General features: G+C 30.1%; 1 protein-coding gene across 2 annotated transcripts in view; it reads left to right on the plus strand.

The window, feature by feature from the left end:
- The window catches only part of Hsl (hormone-sensitive lipase), a 71,297-nt gene that overhangs the window by 22,896 nt on the left and 32,921 nt on the right, over positions 1-15,480 (plus strand). For both annotated transcript variants that reach the window (XM_067277729.1, XM_067277728.1), the window contains exons 2-4: positions 1,058-1,294; positions 5,362-5,544; positions 9,315-9,422. In XM_067277729.1, the coding sequence (XP_067133830.1) occupies positions 1,058-1,294; positions 5,362-5,544; positions 9,315-9,422 (528 nt within the window). The remainder of the gene's footprint in view (positions 1-1,057; positions 1,295-5,361; positions 5,545-9,314; positions 9,423-15,480) is intronic.

A 15,480-nucleotide genomic window follows, 5' to 3' on the forward strand; every position in this document is an offset into this window, starting at 1 on the left:
TGTCAAATTTAAATGTAAATTAATGTTTAAGTGTAGAAATGCTTTAGAAAAAATTCAGTACTTATCTATGAACAAAATTGTTTGTAGTTTTTAGACTAAATATTGAGGTTCCCCCCTGTATTTTAAATATAATAAACCAGCCCTTTTCTGGAAACCCAGTTAAGCTGAACATTTTCAGGATTGGCTTACTTTTTATTAAAAAACAACAGATATTTGAATCATAGTGGAGAGGATTTTTACTTTAAAAATCAATCAGTTTATTTCTTTAATCATATTTTTCATATTTTGCTGCTTAAAATTAAGATATTGTCAAATTGGACCTTTACTGCTTTTCAGGAGTATTCTAACTAACCACAAATTTTTAACCTAAGTATTTTCAAGCTGATAAGCCCATCATCAAAGGCTGCATTTTGTAGAATTTAGAATATAGAACATATCTACAATAATTTCAAAAGATTTAGAACTGGACATTTGAATATTATCAGTTTAAATACAAAATCCAAATGTAAAAACTTGTCATTATCTACAATTTAAAATTCTATTATTTATACTTAACAAAAATAAACTTAACTAGTGTTGATATTTGTCCCTAATAATCTGTTCTTTCTGTTTTATCCTTTCTTTACACACTTCTCTGCATACCATTTCCATGCATTAGAAAGGGAGTCAAGCCCTTAATGTTAATTATCTTTTCTTTCAAATCCCATTTATAAATCCATAATTTCTCTGCTTGCCAGATATTCTATTTTTCCAATTTCCAGAAAAATATATAAAACATATATATGTGATTCATTCAGGAAACTATAAAATAAAAAGTAAGTTTAATACATGATAATTATTATATATAGTATTTTGTTTATAGAAACTTAATTGTAGAACTGTGACTTTTATACATTTTAATTACCATATTTCTAATACAGATTATAATGTTTTTAAAGAAATTCATAAATTTTTATTAATAAATATCAAATTGAAATAACATAATAATTTTTAAACAAAATTTTATTATATAGCACAAATAAGAGTTTTATTAATAGGTTAATTTTTATTTTTGCAGTATTGTGAATCAATGAGGAAAACACTTAGAGGTGTTAATGTGATTCTAGCATCTTTTAGTGATCTCTATCAATTACCTGGAGGAGCTGTATCACATGCAGTAGCATCAGTTGTTAATGGAGGAAAATATATTGTGAATCCTGAATTACGTGCTCAACAAATTGTATATGTTGCCCAAAATGCCTCTGTTGAATTTCTAAAAGCATTCTGGAGTTTAAATGAGACTCAGATGATGAAGGTTAATTTTATAGTTTTAAATTAAATATAAAATGCTTTAATCAGAATTATTTAGGAATATATTTACATTTTTCATATTATTTATTTATTATAAATATTTTATACTAATTATTACCTTAAAAAGGTTCATCTGTAATGTCTTAATAGAATTAAATATGAGTTCTGAGTAGTGTTTTTCCTATTAAGTAAAGATGTTCTTATTTTAAACAGATCAGCATATTCATTAGATTAAATTTTATGGGTAATGTGATTTTAGTCAACTCTGTTTCTGATTGTAGATAATTACTGTAATTTCCTGTGAGTATTTGTTTTAAGGTTGATTTTAAACTGGTTGCAGATTACACACTATTATGGATTATCTGATAGTTTTAAATTACATTTAAATGAGCTCATCTAACAGCTTTCCTTCACCTGAACTTACTAAGAGTGTGCTTTAAAATCATCTAAAATCCATTATGTGCATCACATATTCATTTGCTATTAGCTTTTGTGCAAATCACCAAACACACATGTACATATGTCTTACCTTTAGTTCTCTCCCAATTTTTCTACATCAATTGGCACACCTGCTTAAACATGTATCTTGAAAGCTAATAAATTCCCCCTTTCTAAATAATGAATCTAAGAGGACTGTTAAGAAATTCTTGTCAATTCAACATATTTTAATTCTCTACATGGATTAAGAGCTAAGCAATCGACTCCTGAACCAATTTTGTTGATATTGTAAACCTATATGAACTTTTTTAGTAAAAGAAACAACAATGCTGTTAATGAAAATTACAATACGTTATTTACCACTTATTTATTCTTCTTCTGGTGTTGGAATCATTTCCATCAAAAGCTGCACTGGCCACATAATTATTTTGAACTTCAATCTTATTTTAAACCTCAATCTACCAGCCCGAAAATTTGGCTTTGGTTGGTTTATTGCCTCAATCTTACCTCCATCCCAGTTTGCTCTTTAAACATCAGATATACTACATATATTATCCACATTAAAGTCTTTTTTATGTAATTCATTTGGAGTTTATTTTAACACTTATTACATATTTATAGTCTAGTCAACAAAAGATGAACTTTTCTAGATAGTTTTTGATGAGTAATTAGTCTATTGGATAATTAGATGTGACTTGATAATTATAATGCTAGTAGGCTATAAATTCTTGTTTTTTGCAATAAAGTAAGTTTTTACTAATAAAATAATTGTATAAATGATATCCAGCTTGACTGTGTAATACTCACTTTGTTCACAGCATTATTTTCTGCTGCTTTACTAACAAAACTGAAGATGACATCATTACTATTTTAAATATTTGTAGACTTTGCCCTTATCCACGGATTGAATGGTGTCTCCATTTTCATGAAAAGTTTTCCTTTAAAATTCCTTTTCAATGTGAAGTGTTTTACATTTGTCTAGGCTAAAACTATCTGGATATCAACAAAGTCTGTTAAGTCTAATAGGTAATTTACTCGTGTGGATGCATTTTTTTTCTTTTTTTGTATCATCGATGTTCATGAAATGAGTTATGTATTGTGTTTTGTTGTTATTTTTTCAATACTTAATGCATTTTAGGCAGTTTTGCTTCAAATATTCTGTTCTTAGAAATAGAACATTCATTTTGTAATTAACAATATATGTTAAAAAAGCATTAATTGTTTAAAAATATTCAACACAATTTAATCATTTATAGATTTCTTAAATGAGAATACTACATAAATTTATGTTGTAAAAGCATAATCACAATACAGTAGAATCCCAAAAACCCAATTCTCAATAATTCATCATGTCATTTAAAAACAAATTAAATGTAATTTAATTTTTACACCTATAACTTAACCCTAGGATCAAACAAGTTATCATTTATCATCGGCAACACTTAATTATATCATCAATTCCATGTGTTAACAAAGAATATACTCTTTTTCCAATGTGCCACTGCAAAATGCCATGATGCCATGATGAATATCACTAACTTGAAAGTAGCCACTGAATAGCCAATATTTTTTAAATTAAAATTTAACCACAAATAGAAATAGTCACTATTTGTTAGTAGTTAATTCAAATATGAATTTGCTCTTATAACAGCTTTATGAAAATTCCAGTATTTAGACTAGCACCATTGCTATACCATTGTATGTTAAACAAATTTGTTAATTTAGTGGAATTGTGCTACAGTTGGCAACATGCTCTTGCTAATGAAAAGACGATGACATCATTAATATGATGTTTATATATATATATATACGTGGTACGATCCAAAAGTTCGGGGACTGCAGTAATCTATGACAACAAAAGCATGTATTTGAAGTTACAGCATATGAAATGGATTCTACCAAACCACCTTTACGTGTTCAGGTTAATTTCACCCATGTCATGTGATTAAACCGCAAGCACTGCTGTTTTTTCTGGAGATAGTTACCTTTGTTCTGCAACATAATAAAAGTGGAGTTTCAAGAACAACCTCCAACATTAAATTTTGTCAGCATTTAGGTAAAACACCTATGGAGACTTTAAAATTGCTAAGAAAGGTGTACGGTAATTCTACCATGGCGAAGTCGAAATGTTGGAGGTTGTTCTTGAAACTCCACTTTTATTACATCGCAGAACAAAGGTAACTATCTCTGGAAAAAAACAGCAGCGCTCGCAATTTAATCACATGACATGGGTGAAATTAACCTGAACACATAGAGGCGTTTTGGTAGAATCCATTTCATACGCTGTAACTTCAAATACATGCTTTTGTTGTCATAGATTACTGCAGTCCCCAAACTTTTGGATCATACCACGTGTATATATATATATATATATATATATAAAAACATCATATTAATGATGTTATCGTCATCATTTCATACATATGGTTTTCAATTTTAGGTAGACTTTTTGTTTTCAATATTAGATAAATAATAAGCAGAATTTAAAATTGTTGGTGATAGTATCATGACACTCTCCTAGGGACATTCCAGGGGATGTATACACTTTTGTTTATACAATTGCGTTCTTGTACTTCATACCTTATCTCCCCTTGTTTTTGGTATGTGTAGTATATACAGCTTACTTGTTAGATTAAACTCTGTGTTCTAACCGAGCCGTTGCTTTTTCACTTTACTCCACTGTCAGACCCTGCATTTATCACAACAAAAATATTAATTGTAAAATTGTCTCAATTGATAAAATAATTGAATCTGATTTTATATCAAATGTATTTTTTTTAATTAAAAACAAGTAATTATCCTTTCATAAATGTAAGTTTGGTTAAAAGTGAAATTTTTATTATAGTAATATGTTTTGAATTTTCAAAAAGTATTAAAAAATTGAAAAGCTATTCTGAATTCTTATCAAGCTACTAATTTAAATAATTTAATTGTGTGAGAAAAATTAGCACATTAGATAACCAATTTTATTATTTTAAACATTGAAATTTACTTTAATACTAAAACTTCTGAAACATTTTTTTAAAGTTTTACAACATATTTATAGATCCTTAATGTAGTTTTATATATATACAAATTTGCTTTAGAACATATATATAGGCAAATTCAGATTATAAATTTTTCAAGATGAAACTTTAAAGATAAAATCAAGTGTATTAGTAAAATTCATACAAAGAATTGAAATTGAATTTTATTTATTTATTTAAAACTGTAAACCTAATTTCTCTGTCTTCCTTTATAGACATATAATTTTTACTATTAGAATATTATATAATTTTATTAATAGAATAATATACGATTATAAATCTTGATAAATATTATTATTTGTTTGATTATAGCATTAAATATCAAAATTTGGTCATTGTTATAACTAAATTAATAGAATATAATTATTATTAGTACTATTTTTAAAATATTAACACAGAACTATGAATTGGAAAAATACAAAAGAAATTTAAATTATAGTACAAATAATACAATAATTATCCTTGTTAAAATAACTTTAAATTTTTAGTTTGTTTTTATGTTTGTTATTTAATAGTATTAAATACTATAAAGTTGTTTTGAAGTTATAATTTATAATTATATATAAATATTTCAAGTTGGAATATAGAAGTTTTTAATTTGATGTAGAATGTTCCGAATTTACTTTGTCCAACGCCTACAGTTAGAGAAGAAATATATGTACCTGCAGAAGCCATAAATGTACCTTTAATGGATGGAAATGAATTAATAGAAATACCAGTTCCTACGTCGCATTTGCCAACTGCTGCCATTCGTTGTCGCCTTTTATCTTATGTTCGTCGTGAAGGACAAGTATGTGTATGCAAATAGTACATTTAATTAAAATTAATTAATAATTAAATAATGAAGTTTTAAATATTTTTCTAATTATATTTATAATATTGCCTCTAAAATAATTGCATTTGGATTTTCAGATAATAAGTTTATTTAAAAAATAATTCCTGATTTTAAGAACTGATATTGTATACAAATCAGTTCTTGAATCAGGTATACTTAAAATAATACTATGGTACAATTTAGCTTGTTTATGCACATTAGTTATTATTAACATTTTAAGTTAATACTCATTAAATAAATATTTGAAGTTTTGATTATGATGATGCTTACAAACCTGATACAGTGGGTGATTGGTTAACAAACAGTTCGGACAACAAACAAATCAGACAACGAACACTTTTGTGAAAGATTTTTATGTTAGGACAGCAAACACATGTTTGGATAATGAACACCTGGAAGAACAAACATAAGAAGTGACATTGCATTTAAGATTTGTAAAACTATATTTTAATGGCATCTATACATGGTTTATAGAATAAGACTTTCACAGTTGTATACATAATTGTTTTTGCACTAGTTAATTTCTATTCTCTGAATTTTTGTAAGTGCTTTTCTGAACTTTTAATTTAAAAAAGTGATAATATTATTGGGGCTTAAAAACAGTGGAGTGTGAAGAACTGTGTTCACTATAGAAACTAAGCAAGAGATAATAGCCAAGGTAGAGGGTGGGCAGAAGATGTCTGATATTGTAGGTAGATGACTTCAACAGGTCTACAGTAGATACAATCTTAGCTAAGAAAGATATAATCAAAAAGATTCAAGCAGATAAAAGAGTAACAAAAATTGCATCTGAGAAACAAAGATGTGCCATCCATAAAGAAATGGCGAGATTGCTTTTAGTTTGTTATAACATGTAAATAAACATAGTAAGAAAGCATAAAAGTTTTTATTTATTTTTTGGGTTCTCCAGAACAAATTAATCAAATTTCCACAAAAATCTATGGTAAATTGATAATCAGTTAATTAACTACTCAGATAGTGAACATGATCTTGGAATGAATTATGTTCATTAACCAATCACCCACTGTATTACATTATCAACACCATGTCATTAATGTAAAAATGTAATGTATATAGTTGGAAAGTTGAGGTGCAAAATTTCTTTTAAAAAATAGGCTAAAAAGTGATGGAATTTTTATTAAAAAAAGTGGTTCTAAAATTCCAAACAATCTGCTATATTATAATTTGAAACATGGCAGATCTTTTGTTATTAATTAAAAAATAGGTTTGTGGATTTAGTGCTGCTAAAAATATATGAAAGTGAAACTATTATTTTATTGTGATAAAAGTGTATATATATAGCACACTTAAAACTTGAAGATGATAGCAAATTCAAATCAGTTAGTCAGTTTTACAATCTGATCCATCACTTTCATAATTTACAAACATAAATGCATCATACTCGCAAACACACAATCGTTTTACATTCTCCATGGTCGGTCATCGACAGTGTGAGAAAAATAACTGCAAAAAATATTTTTCAATATCAACAGATGTTAGAAGAGCACATTTGGTTTTCACTGAAATCTCCAGTTTTGTTACTGAAGAGACTTGGGAATTACATTTTGATTAGTTTGATTACTGACTTTTGCTCAGAGAGTGTTCCAGTTTCTCTAAAGCAAATCCATCCAACTGGTTTTTGGAATGTTTAAAAATCTCCTACTACTACTACTTGGTATACAGATTTCTTTCTTCAAACTTATAACATGAACTGCATAGAAACTTGTATGAATGAATATGAGTTTCTTTAACAGGGCTTCTTGCTTTAACAAGCTTTTGAGTTTCATTTTGGCTGTTACCGATTTTTCATTTAGTTTATCAATGATGAATGCTCCTATGGATGAACATTTTCAGCATAAAACACAAGCCACTTGAATCCACATGCCCCTACCTAGTTATTACAGGATGTTTTGGTCATGGCTAGCCAGTTATCTTTTTATATAGATATAGATTCACAGTACATTTAATCAAAGCCTTTATTTCTGAAATGAAATTGTTGAACCAAGAAAATTTTGCCATAATTGCTTTACGTACTTTCTTGGAATGGGCAAGACAAGTGACATGTGTCAGATTTGGGTATATCAACTTTATATTTGAGCATGCACTTAGCCTATTATATTATGTATGGTGCCTGATCTGTTAAAGTCAAACATTTTTGCGTGGAATGATAGTTTCACAATTTGGCACATGTATCATTGAAGGCCTGCTTAACAGTTGTGGAATTTCTTTTCTAATTTGTAAACTCTTAACAGTATGGGTTATACTTGTAAGTTTGTTAACAGACCAATGAGAATGTTCAGCTATACATTCTTAGTACATTCTTTGTTTCATCCACAATAAAAATGTCAGTTTCCTTTTACTTTCTGTATTTTTTTTTAAAGTTGGTTTCTATTTAGGCTACGCGTATCATTTCCTTGGTGAACTTTGGTCAGGGATTGAGTGAGTGCTTGATATACTTTTCTAGAAAATTTTTTGAATGTTGGATGATTTATCTTGTTAAGAGCAATCTCTGATGTATTAAAGCTGTAGCTAGTTTACATGAAAATTCATTCTTACTTGTATTGTTCTTTGCAGAATTTAGTGATGTAAAAATAAAACTGTTCCTTCTTTTCATTCTTCTTTCTTTTTCTGTTGGAACTTTGTTTTGTACATTTAATTTGCTGATTTATACTAATAACAATAATCAAATGAAAACATTAAGTAGGTTAAATAAACAATACTAAAATTAGTAGGAGGTCTCATTTTATTGAATCTCACATTTATAAGGACATTCTAAAACAGTTATAGATTGTGTGATTTGGAGATTTATTAATTATAATAATTATTAATAATTAATAATTATAATTAATAATAACTTAGTAAGTGTTGTTTGCATGCTAATTTTTTAATCTTTAACAACAGTCATTGTATAAAATTAATACTCTGAAAGTAAAGAAAATATAATTAAAAATACTTTAGTGGAATAATTTTACTCCATTAAAGCATTTGTTATAACAGCTACTGTATAATTTAAGCAAGAAATGCCAACACTTTAAACTATTATATTGTGAGCAAATAACAACTGAAGTAATTAATGTTTAAAGCACTGGGTAATAACAACATAAGGATTGTGCATTATTAACCACACATTGACCACACACATTTAACCAAACAATTGCAAATTTTTATGCAATCTGATTGCATAAAAATTTGGATTAAAATGCCTGTTGTCTGAAGATGATAGCTGTAGCTGTAACCAGAATTTGGTTACAGTTAAGTGAAGCTTTTATAGTTTATTTTAATTAATATATATTTTTGTACTTTTTATTCTTATAACATTAAATGACTAACAAATAATAGCCCTGATTACATTTGATAAAACTACTGGTTAATTATTTTTAGAATATTTTAGTTTTATCACAGTTTTAGTTAGATAAAAAAATTTATTAAAAATGGTGTATAAAAATACATTATTAAAAATGATAAACATAATCAATTAAATAGAATAAGAATTATTAGAATTTTTAAAATTTTATTAAAATTGTTTGTTACTAAGATTTAATAAATTTTAATATAATTAAATCATGTAAATTAACAAAAACATATTTTGAAGCAAAATTTTTGTTCAAAAATTATTGTTTTATTTCTTAGTTGTTAATAATAAAAAAAAAATAGTACAAAACTATGCACTAAATCACTTTTTAAAAAGTAAAATAATAATGTAAAATTATTATTCATTATTGTAGAATTCAAGTACTGCTGGATGCCGTACGAAAGTTGCACCATTATCTCCAGCAATTTTATTGCATTGTCATGGTGGTGGATTTATTGCGCAAACACCAGAATCTCATGAAGTAAGTTAAGTTGAAATTAATAGGTACTCTGATAGTGCTTATTCTTCAAAATGATTATTAATAATAATAAAGGATTAATTTTCTTATTTGTTTTCATTTATATTATAGGGTGTACTATAGATTACTATCTATGGAATTTCAGGACTTTGATTATATATTGGAACTCAGGGGACCGAGACGAGTTCAACGATACCCTATTTTTGGACCGGAGACGAAAAATAAAAAAGTTATCATACTTTTTCACTTACCATACTTTTTTAATGCTCTCATGAAGACGGCACCATAGTTGCTAGTACTGCCATCTTGCAGTAAAGTCTGCAAACCATGACGTCGGACTATGGTCATCTTCTGGAGGGTTAAACACACGATACGAGAGCGGAGAGAGTGACGTGACTTCCGATCATCGCGCGATCGCCATTTCGGTTAATGTTACTTACAGCAGCGAACATGGCGGCCTGACTGACCTCTTGTATGGGCGCCACCACATGCTGCCATGTGCTAAACTAGTGATCGATTCATGGTAGTTCTTGAACAAAGTAAAAAAAGGGGGAAACGTCTACTAAAGACAATTTTAACGGCAAGCGATGGGACTCCCGATCGCAATAGCGAGGCCGACTTAGCAGAGAGTGACGCGACTCCCTATCATCGCGTGATTGCCGAAAAAAGTATGATAACTTTTTTAGTTTTCGTCTCCGGTCCAAAAGTAGGGTATCGTTGAACTCGTCTCGGTTCCTCCAGTTCAGATATATACTCAAAGTCCCGAAATTCCATAGATAGTAATCTATAGTATCCCCATATTATATAATAAATATTGCCTTATAACATTTTTAACATTTCACACACAAACTTAAATAGTTAATTCAGCAGAATATGCTATATTTTAAAATTACCAATTAGTGATATGGTATCATCTAGAAATGGATGACTTCACAACAGGATGACTTTATTACTGAAATGATGAAAGGAATTTAAAAAAGAAACAGGAAGTTATATTTATATATAGGAAAACATTGTCGCCAAACCATTCAATCACTCTTATTCTATTCAAATTTTTTAGGAATAGAAATTTTTCTGTATCATCTATTATTTTTTTCTTTTTTATGATGACCAACTCTTTTTCCAATCACCAACCACTAATTTATGGCATAGAAGAGTTGTATCATCGTAGAAGTTCATACATTGCTTTTCTGAGAGTTGGTGATTCCATAGGACAAACTTATACTGCAGACTGTACTGTACATCTTTATCTTTTCAAGCATACTAATTGAATTAAATAACATAAATTTGTAATCTAAATATTTCAGTGTTTTAAATGTTCCAATTCCAATATTCAAACAGGTGAATTTTTAAGACTGCAATTAATTTAGATGTCTTTATTTACTATTAAAGTGTCATTTTAGGTATTAAATGTTTATGCATTTCAGGGTGACTACTGATATAACCCCCTCTTTAGAACGTTTGTGATTTTTTTTTTTTACATATTTAAAATAGAATCATAATAAATAAAAATTACTAAGCTAAAAGTAAAAGGCTATACCTAAAATCTATTAACAACATGCTTCCGACACAATATGATGTACTACCAACTATACTTAGTTGTCTTTACTGTTTTTTGTAATTATTTGCTTTAGCTTAAGAGAATCATAAATAAAATTACTATTTTAAATATGTAAAAAATCATAATGTTCTGCAGAGGGGTTATATCAATAGTGATCCTGAAATGCATAAATGTTTTGTGCCTGAGACCTGTTTAAATATTGAAATTGGAACACTTAAAACACCAAAGTACTCGATTAAAAGTTTACAAATTTAAGTTATTTAATTTATGTTACTTATAATCCAGACAGTTATCACTTGCACTAAATGAAGCTTACTTGGTTGAATGTTGGGGATTATTAGACTATTGTCAGTTAGAATTAGCAGGATTTTAAAGATAGGCAAAAGGCTTGGAGATTTACAAGCAATATAGATGCCAATACATTTATTGAGAAGTAACAGTTTTTCAAGCACTGAAAGGGCCAAAGGACGTTTTATCACTGATTTGTTTGGCTTATCAGGCTGATGTCAATCATAATTAGCATGATTTTAAAAGTGGGGATTCATTATCAATCATGTATACCTTTGTTAATTTTATTTTAAGAGGGAGTAAAGGTATCACCAATCATTATCTACACTAACCTTATATCATGTCCATGGCATTTTGAGATGGATGTGGCTAGTGCTTGCTTCATAACTTGCACTTAAGGCAAAGTTGATTTTTGCTATTCCTGCTTCCAGAATGGTTGCCAATATAGAAAGAATACTTCACTCTTATATGAATTATTTATAAACAACTTTAAAGTATATTTGTGAGACTTATTGTATTTAGCTTATTATTATTATTATTATTGTTATGTTGGGTAAGTGAGATATACTCAGTTAACACCGGTGGCTGTGTACTATGCCGGACCAAAGTCAAGGCATAGTAACCAAAACAGAAATTAAAGAAGTGTATCAGTGTGTGTGTCTGTATTCAGGAATTTTCTCACAATATGACATGTATTCAATATAGTGGCCTTCTGTAGTGTGATGTATGTATTTCTATTCAATTGTAATGTGCCCAGGATTTTGTGTAGTGTGTGTGGTATGACACCTGTAGAGGAGAGAACAACAGGTACAATAAGCACCCTATCCATCTTCCACAGATGCCTTATTTCCTGGGCGAGTTCTGTGTACTTGCTAATTTTTTCAGTGCATGTGTTTTGTACATCGTGAGTGTTTGGAATAGATTTGTGTATAATGTATGTGATTTTATTGTGTTTGTCAATGAGTGTGATGTCTGGTCTGTTGTGATAAATGTTTTATCTGTGATTATGGCTCTGTCGTAGTACATTTTGTGCGTGTTGCTTTCCAATACTGTCTGTGGAATGTATTTGTAGTATGGTTTGTGGATGTCTGCTAATTTGTGTTTCTTTGCAAGCTCTTGGTGTATTATATTTGCTACTTGATTATGTCTATGTAAATAATCTGTCTGTGCCAAGAGCTTGCAACCAGAGGTGATGTGTTGTATAGTTTCTGGCATGATGTGACATTTTCTGCATGTGTCATTTGTGAGTGTTGCATCTTTGAGTATGTGTTTTCTGTAGTTTTTAGTATTTATGACCTGATCCTGTATGGCGATCATAAATCCTTCCATCTCCCCAAAGAGGCATCCCCGAGCTAACCAGCTGTTTGATGCAGTTTTGTCAACAAAATCCTGGGCCAGATCATAAGGATGCCTGCCATGGAGTGCCTTTCGAGCCCACGATTGCTTAATAATGTCTATGCTTTTTATATGTTGTGTTGTATCCATATGATGTGAGTGTAAGTTTAATGGTGTGTTATTTGAGTCTGCTAGAGTTACTGCTTTATGTAATTGTGATGTTTCTTGTTTTTTGTAGAAAAACTCTCGCAGTGACTGTATTTGTCTGTATGTAGTGAATGGTTAACTATGTCAATCATCACGTTCGCCATCTTTACGTGGAAGGGTTAGTCTTTCTGTGGCAAATTTAGGATGATGTTATTTATGCTTAGTAAGTGTTGTTCTTGTTTTCCTTTGGAGTTGCTCAAGATCTGTGTGAGTCCAATGTACAACTCCAAAAGAATATGTAAGTACTGGAATGACGTATGTGTTTATTGCTTTAACTGTATGTTTTGCATTTAATTGTGTTCTGAGAATAGCATTTAACCTACTTTGGTATTCTTTAATTAATCTTTGCTTTATTTGTGTATGTTCTGTTGGTTTGGCCTGTTGGAATCCTAAATACATGTAGAACTTGCCCTCTTCCATGGATTCAATAATGTCTCCATTTCCAAGTGCAAAATCTTCTTTCTTCAGGATTCCTTTTTCTATGTGAAGTGTTTTGCATTTATCTAGGCCAAATTCCATTTGTATGTCCTTGGTGTATGAATGTGTGATTTGTAGGGGTTGATGAAGTTGTTTTTGTGTGGATGCATAAAGTTTTATGTCATCCATGTACATGAGATGTGACAGTGTAAACTGTGTTGTTTTTTCATGTCTGATATTGTAACCATATTGCGTGTTGTTTAACATGTTGGATAATGGATTCAGGGCTAAGCAGAACCAGAGAGGACTCAAGGAATCTCCTTGAAAAATTCCTCGCCTAATAAAGATTTGGTTTGTTTGTATGGAAGTGTTACTAACCCTGAGATGTAGTGTTGTTCTCCAGTGCTGCATAGTGTTTTGAAAGAATGCAATGAGTGATGGATGTATTTTGTACATGTGTAGAATATGTAGCAGCCAACTGTGTGGAACGCTGTCGAATGCTTTTCTGTAGTCTATATATGCCATGTGTATGTTTCTGTGTTGTTTGTGTGCTTGCCGTAGAATGACTGAATCTATGAGTAACTGTTCTTTGCATCCCTGTGATTTCTACGGCAACCTTTTTGCTGTTCCGTTAGAATGTCGTGTTCTTCAATATGTTTGTATATTTTGTTTGCGATACAGGATGTCAATAATTTGTAGAGTGTTGGAAGACATGTAATTGGTCTGTATTGTGTGGGGTCTGTGGTATTGTTGTTTTTAGGTTTCATGTAGGTGATGCCCTGAGTAAGAAAATTTGGCATGTCTTGTGGATTGATGATGATGTGTGTTAGGTGTTTAGCTAGTTCCTGGTGCAGTGATGTAAACTTTTTGTACCAGAAATTGTGAATGTTGTCTACACCAGGTGTCTTCCAGTTGTGTGTTCTGTTAACAGTGTATTGGAAATCATGTATGTTTATTTCAGCACAGGGCATAGTTGGTATGTTGTGCAAGTTTCTGTTCTCCTCCTCGATCCAGCCTGCATCAGCATTGTGCGTGACAGCACTGGATCCAAAGAGAAGACCAATAAGTTGTGAGTTGTTCTTCTGTTGGTGTGCCACTGTGCTGTGTATCAGTGTTTGCTTTGTTATTAATTTGTCTGTAAAAGAGTTTTTCATTGTTTGTAAATAATTTATTTTGTTGTTTTCGTAGTGTACATGTTTTGTATCGTTTGAGTCTCACGTGCTTTGGCAGCAAGTTTTTGTTTTAGTGTATCAATGTATTCTGTAATGCATTGTTGTTGTTGTGATGTTAATGTTTTGTGTGTGTTTTTATTTTCTTGAAAATGTTTTTGAGCTGTTTCCTTAATTTGGGTGTTATGTTGTTTTTAGTGTATTGTGTCAGCCTGCCTAATTGCTGTCTAATGTCATTTATTTGAGTTTCTATTCTTCTCTGCCAGGCAGGCTTGTGATAGAATTTTGTTTTCTGTGTATTTGTCTGTGATTGTACTTTCAGTCCATGGTGTGTCACTACTGTGACTGCCCCAGCATAAACTAATGTATGAATGTCTGCGAATGTAGAAATTGAGTGAATGTGGTTTGATAGTAAGTGAGTGTTTACATAATTTAGTGTTTTTCCTACTTCTTTTGACGATGTTGATTTTTGGTATTCATGGTCGTTGTGTGGGATCTGTGCCTGTATATTTAGTGAGTGTTTCCTGAAATATAAGTGAGAGCGTATTAACTAAATCCATGTCTATATTATCAGTGATGGATGAGGAAGTGTCTGTAGTATCATTAGTGGTAATTGTTGTATGTGTGTTATTATCAATGCTTGTTGCTGGATTATCCTGACTAGGGATTGCAATTGCTGGATCCCTCATCCAGCAATCCAGCTGGATCCAGCGCATTCTTCGGCCTGCTGGATCCAGCACTGCGGATCCGCAAATATTCAATTAACTTTCTAAATAATTGCGCAAAAGTCTACGTCGTCGCGTTGCCGCTTTGCTAACTACTAGACTGCTACTAATTACTTACTCACTACTTTACTAACACTAATAATTAAATTACTTATAAATAAACTATACCTTAATCAATCCAACAAAATTTAATAAAATAATAATGTATTCAATCGCTTTAACGATCTTCCTCAGTTACAAAAAAATACAACATTAACTATAAAACATAAAATGTGTTTGGAATAAATGTAAAAAGAATAGTGCTTAATTACATTCCATTTTTAAACAAGATACATAGATGTACTGCCAGGTCTAATAAT

This window comes from Centruroides vittatus, unplaced genomic scaffold (genome assembly GCF_030686945.1).
Source record: "Centruroides vittatus isolate TY-2023 unplaced genomic scaffold, ASM3068694v2 contig_754, whole genome shotgun sequence".
Taxonomy (NCBI): Eukaryota; Metazoa; Arthropoda; class Arachnida; order Scorpiones; family Buthidae; genus Centruroides; species Centruroides vittatus.